We start from the raw sequence: 9,939 nt of genomic DNA, 5'->3' as shown, positions 1-9,939 counted from the left end.
AAAGGCAAATTTGAACCACATTATTACTAGTCTATTGTGAAGCTAAGTTCACCCCCTCTATTTTAGTATAAATAATCCCATTTGTTGAAAAAATAAAAAGACCCCCAAGTAATAAAAGAACGAGAAAATTCCAAAAGTGTAAGCAAAGCAGGTACAACATTAGTGGCGCGAAAACGGACCGGTTAGGTATAACCGGTACTTTCCGCCTATTAAACTATTCGACTTATACGCATTGGATGGATTTTACCTGTTAGGTAATATACAACACATGGCGCGAATTACCAGTCCCATTTATTTATTTATTTTAGTATTATTAGAGAAGAGTTCGAAATTATTACAATAATTTAAATGAAGGAGTTCCAAGCGCAGGATACATGGATAGAAACTCATCACTCATACATATGATGTGGTCCAATATCTTAGTAGATAGGATGTTGAGTTTTTACCCATGCGCACCGAATTAAAAACCCCATATTTATTTAAATTATTGCAACATTTTCGAGTTCTTTATTTAACCCCACATACCTCGGATTCAATTTATAATAAATTCATTACGTGATTTAGTTCAAACCTCTATTTCCAGTATGAAATTTATTAGTAAAGAAAACAAATTAGGTTTTGGAAATCTTGCACAGTACCTTAGCAATTAGAACAAGTGAGTACCAGTGTGAGTTTGTTTTCTATCATTATTTTTTGAACGTCTTCTCTTTTGTATCGTCGGTTAATAGTTGTAGATATAATTGAAATTTTATGATCACGTGATATTTTCATATAATCTTTCTTTTTCTTTCATGCTTATGCCGGTTGTAAAAAAGACAAAAAAAACATCGTCACCTCTACGAATAATCAAATCAAAATCATTTACCAAAGATAAATCAAAACCCCCCCCCCCCCCAAACCCAAAATTCCTAGTTCAAGCAGGAAAACCAAACGACGGCGAAATATGTATACGAACCGACACGTCTCCCGACGAAATCCCCCATGAAAAAAAAAAAAAAAAAAAAAAAGGAGGGAACGAGTCGTTAACCTGCGCACCCCTCCAATCCAAATCCCCAAAACCCAATCTAAACCTGCGCCACCGCATTCTTCACGATCCGCGCGAGACTTTGTCGACGAAAAGCAAAATAAATAAATAAATAAAACAAAGTAATAAAACCAAAAGTCGCCTTGCGAACTTTCTCAGACGCCTTCACATCGACAACGATCCGAACTCTGCCCCTCTCTCTCTCTCTCTCTCTCTCTGCGCGCTCGATTTCTTTGGATTTTCTCGGCGGCTTCGTTGAGAATGCGATTGCAATTGCTCGGATCCAGGTTTTTGTTTCGGAATTCCGAGTGTAATTTGACTGCTTCTGGTTCTGGTTAGGGATTTTTTGTAAGGTGCGAGCAAGCTAGGGTTAGGGTTTCACAGTATGTTGAAGGCGGAGGACTGCTCGAATTGGGGAGAGTTACCGGCCGTCGATGGATTTGCAGGAGAGGAATTTGACGAAGACGAGGAGATGTGCATAGATGTCGACACGCTCTATCGCCTTCTCGATGAAGAACCCACGGTAATTTTTGGTACTACAACTGTATAGGAAAGGATTGAACTTGTTTGCAGCTTGTGTTGGGAGCTTTGATTTTTTGCGATGTTTGGCTGCGGTGTGAAAGATAAGGCAATCTTGTGGGGGTTTTGGGATTCCTGCGGGAGTGGGTTTTCGATTCCATTGGGTGCGACTTAAGATTGAGCTTGTAGTCTGTACGTGTATGTATTTGTGCATGCTGAAGGATTTGCATGCAATTCTAGTGGAAACACTTAATCTCAGCTGGTTACTAGTGAAAAAAAATCATTGTGTTGTGGATAAGAATGATCGAATTTCTGCTTAAATTACTAGTAGAAATGGGTTTACTAAGGGGAAGCACCAAAGGGGTTTATGAGCATATTCACACATCGTTTTGTTGTTGTAGATAAATTCACACATGCCTTTCTTGTTCTTGTTTATTGCTACATTTAATTAACTAGGCATTTGAGCATTTCATCGAGCACTTTTTTGTTGACACTGAGTTTAGATAAGACTTACAGATGTCTTCGTTTTTCGTGTTCATGTTTTTCTCTATTAATTATTAATCCCACCTGTTTTTCTTTAATGCGGAACTTTTTGAGGATTAACCGCAGAGTTGTCCAGAGGATTTGTCGTTGGAAAATCAATTGGACGCTGAAGAAGTTTCCGATGCTCAGCTCCTAAGTGGTTAGTATTTTGTTTTGACTTTATAGCTTTTTTAATGTTTTATTGTTTCTCCCATATATGACATAGTTTTCTCAGCTTTGTTTTGTAGTAGGGCATCGTTATCTTCTATATTGTTGTGGTATTCTGGAACATCTATGATTCTATATTGGCAACATATGTGTTTGACCACATCTGATTGCTTATTTCTCTGTTGATTGTTTAGGATCCCAAGCAGTAAAAGAAGAACCACCAATAGAAACTGATTTAATGGGTCCAGGTGCGTGGAATCATCTGTACAGCTCAGAAGCTTCGCACTCTGGGGCAGGGGGTCCTGATGGCTCTTTTGATTATAAAGGGAACCATGAAATGAATTTTGATTACAAAGAAATGCAACCATCAGCAAACACTGGTTCTCTGGGGCATACATACTCTATGAGTCTTAAAGACTGGATTTCCTTGGTTCCAAGCGATGAGACTTGCTTTACAGAGAGGGTTGCAGTTTCACAGCCATGTAGTATGTCGTCTAGTTTTTCTGAAGGGCATGCCAACCATGTTTTGGACCACAGAGATCTGAATGTCCTGCAGAGGGAAGTTGATGTGCCTGGGAAAGCTGAATCTGAATGTATGTTAATATTTCATATTTGCTATAGACTAGAGAATTGCATTTTTTCTGGGCTTTTGAAGTTATTGATGTAGATCATTACATATGTGTTTTGTATTGTTTTTAAATTTTGAGGTGGAAGCACAAATTTATGTCTTCTGATGATTGATTGCAGATGCTTTGCAGTGCCTCGATATCGAGAACATGGGCTTACGTTCCAGAACCTATTTCACTTTGGGACAAAATACCACGGAAACCTTAGGGCCATCTGAAAATAATTCCTGCACTTCTATGGAAATATGCTCTACTCTCTGTCAAAATTCTGATGTTTTCAGTGACCCTTATACTGCTATGTGTGGCATGAGCTTAGATAATACATATTTCACTGATGTCTTAATGCATCATAGTCCTACCAGTTATTATTTTCCGAGTAATGAAGAAATGATGGCTAATGTGAAGGATGAATCAGGGGAGTTTCCAGCTGATAGTTCATGCTCAACTAGCAAGATGAATTTAAATGGTCAGGAGGTGATAACTGGTAGATCTGTTTTTGAGCCGTCAATGATTGATGTTTTAGATGGAAAGGAGTGGAATTTGAGATATGGTAAGTGTATGTCAGCAATCAGTGGAAATTCTTCATTCGATGCTGACTCTTTTCCTGTTGACAATAAGGCATCAGTTGAGCCTTTGAGTTCTACTCAGACATACATGTCAAGCAAAAAGGAAAGTATTGGTGTGAAGGATGAAAAGAATGATGAGTTTGTTGCTCCAAGTAGTGTTATGTGTCATTCTTTTCGAGGCATGGATGAAGCTGTCAGTAGACAGTCTTCTTTTAGTGCTGATGATCACTTTTTTGAGAAAGACTTCAAGCAGTCTGGTTTTGGTATATCAACACAGAATCTTGGTAACTCATTGGATAATGAAGAAGTCACGATTGGTGCATGTAAGAGAGCTTGTCTTTCTCAAGATATTAAGCATGGAAGTTCCACATCCCCTGTTGATGGACAATCTGTGAATTCAAATGCCTATTCTCAAGGTGCTCAGTCATTCACTTCATGCAAGAGTCAGGGTTACATGAAGGATATAGTCACTCATTCTAAGAGCATGCACCCTTCGAAAGTCAGCCCTGAATCAATTCATAGTAACTTCTCTGACAAATCCCCTGCAGATGATGACGTTGATGTATGTATTATTGAACATATCAGTCATCCTGCACCCTCAAGTCGCTCTTCAGTGGTTAGCAATACTAATTACGCTGCGCCCATGAAACGGTCTCCAGCACTTGGAAATACTGTTGTTAATTCACAACAATTGATGCCGAGTGATCATTACGGAGGAGTGGGAGGCATGAGATTCAAGACACGAGATGAACAATTGGTTTTGAGAGTAGCATTGCAGGTTAGCCCTAACCTTAATATTGTTTTTGTTATCAGAGTAAACTGCCATTTACCCCCCTGAACGAGCATGATGTTGTCAATTTAGTCTCAAATCTCATGCCTCCCACAATGCCTATATCAGTTCATGGGTCTTGTGGCCCTTTTAATTGAATCAGAGATTTGCTTTCTTTCTTTTAAATGTACCCTAAGCTGAATCACTTTTTCTGCATTCAATAGTTGATTTATCAAGTAGCTATATTATGGATTACTTTTTTGCGTCAAATTGTTGATTTGTTAAGCAGCCTTCATATCATAAGATGGATCACTTTTTCTGTGTCAAATTGTTAACTGATCAAGTAACTTTATGTTGCAAAATGGGTCATTAGAATTCATAATTTGATGGCAAGTTTTTGGAAATATGTTTCAAAATGCTATCGTGTGCCTGAATTATGTCCTATATATGGTTTTGGTTCTTTGTTTTAGTAAGAAAAAGTGTGAGAATTTGTGCCCATCACTGCAGTTGAGATCTGAAATCTTGTGAGATAAATTTTGTGTGCAGGACCTTTCACAGCCCAAGTCAGAAGCTATTCCACCAGATGGACTTTTGGCAGTTCCTCTGTTACGACATCAGGTTTTAAATTGTACCCTCTCTTTTGACTTTTATTCTAGATAAATATAATATGAACAACCTATAAAAAGGCAATTGTGCCTTGAATAGTTTTTGCCTTAATGCTAGGTAAATTAAAGGGTTATTCTACTGTATTTCAATAGACAGGAAAGAAAGTTTCCAGTTTCACATGTTCTATTGAATAATTTGTGGAGGTTTACTATATGGTTCTTGTTACGGAATCAAAATCTTCAAGCTTAAATTAGAAGTTGGATTATTTCAGCTGCTAATTAAGTGTTTTGGCATACCAATTAAATGTTATGATTTGTTTTTATTTTTGCTAAAAAGTCATAAGCAACTTGTTATTTGGAATAGTTGTTTGTTTTGTTTTGTTTTTCTTTCCTTCTAAGGAGTCCACTGCATTGTGCCTAGTCTAGTTTTATTTGAACCAGTGACTAATTGTTTTGGACACCTGCTTTGCATATATATGTGTCTGTGGTGAATGCACGGAAAAGGGTCCATCTAATTTAATTCATGTTGTGGGCAGAGAATTGCATTGTCATGGATGGTTCAGAAAGAGACAGCTAGTTTGCACTGTTCTGGAGGAATTCTTGCGGATGATCAGGTTTATACTATTCAGTAATGATTAGCTATCACCACTTCCATCTTTCAAGTACTTGTGCCTAATATAATTATGTATATGTGATCTTCATTTTTCAGGGATTAGGAAAGACAATATCGACAATTGCACTTATACTTAAGGAAAGGCCTTCATATGGAGCTTGTCAAGATGTAAAAAAGCAAAAGCTGGAAACTCTGGATTTGGACAATGATAATGATATGCATTTTGAGCTTGGTGGAAGGAAGCAACATGCTGATGCCCATGAAGTTATTTCAAATGGAACTCCAAACGAGAGCATAAAACCTTTGATACAAGCAAAGGGAAGGCCAGCTGCTGGAACACTTGTTGTTTGTCCCACGAGTGTCCTCCGGCAATGGGCCGAGGAGTTGCAGAATAAGGTAACTGAAAAAGCTAATCTCTCGGTGCTAGTTTACCATGGAAGCAACCGGACAAGGGATCCTTTGGAGCTGGCTAAGCATGATGTTGTCCTCACAACTTATTCAATTGTCAGCATGGAGGTTCCTAAGCAACCTCTTGTTGATGACGATGATGAGGAGAAAGGAAACCGAGACGAGTACGATGGTCCACATTCCAGTAAGAAAAGGAAATACCCTCAAAGTTCCTCAAATAAAGGTTCAAAAGGTAAGAAGGGATTAGAAAGTGCTGTGCTCGAGTCTGTTGCTCGCCCTCTTGCTAAGGTTGCATGGTTTAGGGTTGTTCTGGATGAGGCTCAAAGTATTAAGAATCACAGAACTCAAGTAGCTAGGGCCTGTTGGGGTCTTCGCGCTAAACGTAGGTGGTGCTTATCAGGCACTCCTATCCAGAATGCAATTGATGACCTTTATAGCTACTTCAGATTTCTCAAATATGACCCTTATGCTGTATACAAGTCATTTATCTCTACAATTAAGGTCCCAATTAGTAGGAATCCAACAAAAGGGTACAGAAAACTTCAAGCTGTCCTGAAGACAATTATGTTACGCCGCACAAAAGGTGGGACCAAATATATTGTTTCTGCTCATTGATTGTGTCTCCTTGAATAAAAATAGTCTTAGTTCGAAAATTTTACTTGGTTGTTTTTTTTGGTGCCTTTGTAAAATTCATTGGGTATGTGTTGATTTTAGCCACGAGTGAACTGTCTCTTACCAGTCACTCTTATTTGCTGGTATATATTACTATTTATTAAGCTTAAGTTCTGTGATGTGAATTGAATTCACAAGGCATTTCCTTTCAGAACTTGCTTTTACATTAAAACCAAGTGTTCATCATTTTGTTTCCACTGGAATTCTTATTGTTGACATCCATTTAATGAACATTGATTATCTCCATCTGATGGTAGTTTCTTGCTGTAGGCACACTTCTTGATGGAGAACCAATTGTTAATTTACCACCTAAATCCATAGAATTGAAAAGAGTGGAGTTTTCGAAGGAAGAACGAGATTTCTACTCAAGGCTAGAGGCTGATTCACGTGCTCAGTTTGAAGTATGGTTTAGTACAAAGCTAATATTGGGGTTGATAGCAGTTTTGCTTTCTTATTTTTCTGATGTGCCCCTTTTTTCCTCTTGAAAGGAGACTTTTGGCTTCTTTTTCTTTTCTATTTTTTTATTCAGAGCTTGTGGTATCCATGTTTAATTCCTTTTGGTCATTTTCTTAAATATATTTGCTTCACATGTCAGGAATATGCAGCTGCGGGAACTGTCAAACAAAATTATGTTAACATTTTGTTGATGCTTTTGCGTCTTCGACAAGCTTGTGATCACCCTCTTCTTGTTAGACGGTATGATTCAAATTCTTTATGGAGATCTTCAGTTGAGAAGGCAAAGAAACTTCCTCTTGATAAACAACAATCCCTTCTGAATTGCTTAGAAGCTTCTTTGGCGATATGTGGCATCTGCAGTGTAAGTGTTCAACCTTTGTTTTTCTTTCATAGTTGTATTTTAAAATGGTTGGATGGCATTTACTGATCTTCCAAATTAATGTACATAGTTGGTACTGTGTTATTGTGATGTACTTTCTTGTGGAGCATACTTTTCTTTTCTGAAGGACCTTCCATGCTGAGCATATTAAATTTGACACTACTCTCGTATCTTTATAAATGCAATTTGAGGTGAAAATATTGTATAATTGTCAAAGGAATTATATCTTATGTTTATTTTACAAAATTTTTTTCTTAATTTTTGCGGTGATTACAGTTGGGAATCTTTTGATTTTTTTAGAATAAGTTAGGAATTGTCTTAAAAGTTAATATTGATTAAATTTTATAGAACATTTAGACCATTCCTTAGGGGAAATGTCCTGTTGACACCTACGTTTTTATTTTCTTAGGATCCACCTGAAGATGCTGTTGTTTCCGAATGTGGTCATGTCTTCTGTAGCCAATGCATTAATGAACATCTCACCGGTGATGATAACCAGTGCCCAAACACAAATTGCAAAGTTCGACTCCACGCTTCTTCAGTGTTTTCAAAAGCCACTTTGAACAGTTCTCTTTCTGACCAGACTAATCCAGAAAGCATTGGTTCTGAAGTTTTTGATGCTGTAGAGACTTTCTACGAGGATCGCTCGTACAATTCTTCCAAGATTAAGGCTGCTCTTGAGGTTCTGTGCTCAATGTGTAAACCACAGGGTTGCATTTCTGGAAATAGTTGCTTAGAGGACAGAGTTGATCGAAATGCCAGCTGTTCTGAAAATTCTTCCGATATTTCTGTGGTTGAACCACTTGAGGACGTTCCTAAGAGTCAGAAATTGGATGTGGTGGTGGGCTCTAAGAATACAAAGAAGGTAGTTAGAGAGAAAGCAATAGTCTTTTCACAGTGGACGAGGATGCTGGACTTGCTTGAAGCATGTCTTAAAACATCTTCCATTGAGTACAGAAGACTCGATGGAACAATGTCAGTAACAGCTAGGGATAAAGCTGTCAAGGATTTTAACACCCTTCCAGAGGTTTGTGGAAATAATAGGATATCTTGAATTCATTAATAATCTTTGAAGTAATTTTTTTAGTTGGTATTTTCATTTGTCCGCGATGGTTCTGAAGTTTGACCCTGATTCTTGTAGGTGACAGTCATGATTATGTCTTTGAAAGCAGCTAGTCTTGGTCTCAACATGGTTGCAGCTTGTCATGTTCTTCTTTTGGACCTTTGGTGGAATCCTACCACAGAAGATCAAGCAATTGATAGAGCTCATCGGATTGGGCAGACCCGTCCTGTTACAGTTTTGCGTTTGACTGTTAAAGACACCGTTGAAGATCGTATTTTAGCCCTTCAGGTACTGTCCTTGAGTTCATCTGTAGTTTTCCTTTTTGTTTGTAGTTTAATTTTCTTAATCACCACAATACAGGATTGAAAATATAAAAAATTTAATCACTTCAGTTCAAGTTCGCACCTTATATACTGTAGGGCAGTTTTTACATATATATTCCTGTCGTTGTTGGATGGGATGGTATGTATGCGCTGGCTCTTGTTTAGTGAAACCTTCCATCGTCACAATAACCTTCTTGCATATTATCCATTTCCCATGTCAGGATCTTTCTGGCATATTTCTTGCATATTATCCCTTTCCCATGTCAGGATCGGGACTAGCAAGAATGGTTGAGTGCTTTTCATGATCTTGTAGATCTCGCTGTTAAGACTGATAACACCATCTGTGCGTTGCCATTCTGATACTATGATACATACGGTTGATTTCCACAGCAAAAGAAGAGAGAGATGGTTGCGTCTGCATTTGGAGAGGATAAAACGGGTGGTGGACAGACTCGCCTGACAGTAGAGGATCTTAAGTACCTGTTTATGATGTGATTAGAGAGAGATTTTTATAGGTCGAGGAGATTTTGGCTTGCTAACACACAAAAAGGTATCGTCGATAGTTATTTTTTTTTTTTTGGCATTGGCAGCAGCGGGATTGATACTCGAAGACTATCTGACAATAGATCTAAAAAGGAGTAGCGTATGGGGCTATCAACTAGAAGATTATGTTAATAGTCTGTATAGAATCACATGATCATTCATTTAACAATTTCTATTCTTTACCCGTCCTCGTCGTTCGTTATCATATTGTATAGGATGTGGAGTAGGTAGTCTAAAGCAATGAAAGCTGTGAAGATTTGTCTCTTTAATTTGTAATTCGTAGAGAGTACAGAAAGTTTGGGATGTAAAATTTGCTTGTTTCGTGTTGGTGAAATTTGATGATTAATCCAAAGGTTTATATTCTTAGAAAATTGATTTAGTGATTAATCTTAATTAACGCTGATGGTGAATGACAATTTGAGATGCGATGAAATGGGATCATGGCTTGGGATTTTTCGTCTTTTGATAATCATAGTAATCAGGTATCAAACCCGTCAGTTGAATGAGTATGAGACCTGAGTGAGTCGAATTTGAGACTTTATTTACAAGTGGATATAACTGTACTCCTTACCCTTCCTCCCGTTCGAAAGAGTAGGAATGGAGTGCTAGGCGGAGTGCGCGTATCCTAACTCATTATCCTACTCTCCCTCACTCAAAGGGCAGGAGTTCTCCCTCGAAAGGGT

At 38.0% G+C, this 9,939-nt stretch overlaps 1 protein-coding gene across 2 annotated transcripts; it reads left to right on the top strand.

Moving 5' to 3' along the window:
• Positions 1–1,000: 1,000 nt before the first annotated feature.
• LOC126585692 (helicase-like transcription factor CHR28) lies at positions 1,001–9,627 on the top strand. Of its 2 annotated transcripts, none has more exons than XM_050250170.1 (12): positions 1,001–1,547; positions 2,153–2,225; positions 2,428–2,826; positions 2,981–4,203; positions 4,741–4,812; positions 5,336–5,413; positions 5,509–6,403; positions 6,763–6,893; positions 7,088–7,309; positions 7,737–8,354; positions 8,469–8,678; positions 9,104–9,627. In XM_050250170.1, the coding sequence occupies exons 1-12, from the start codon at positions 1,410–1,412 to the stop codon at positions 9,206–9,208; spliced, it is 4,164 nt and encodes a 1,387-aa protein (XP_050106127.1). In that variant the 5' UTR covers positions 1,001–1,409; the 3' UTR covers positions 9,209–9,627. The 2 variants fall into 2 exon arrangements, with proteins under 2 accessions (XP_050106127.1, XP_050106128.1); XM_050250171.1 differs by having other exon boundaries at positions 1,419–1,547; positions 2,141–2,225.
• Positions 9,628–9,939: the final 312 nt, after the last annotated feature.

Source organism: Malus sylvestris, chromosome 10 (assembly GCF_916048215.2).
Source record: "Malus sylvestris chromosome 10, drMalSylv7.2, whole genome shotgun sequence".
Classification (NCBI taxonomy): domain Eukaryota; kingdom Viridiplantae; phylum Streptophyta; class Magnoliopsida; order Rosales; family Rosaceae; genus Malus; species Malus sylvestris.
This window is presented reverse-complemented; position numbering and strand designations above follow the sequence as displayed.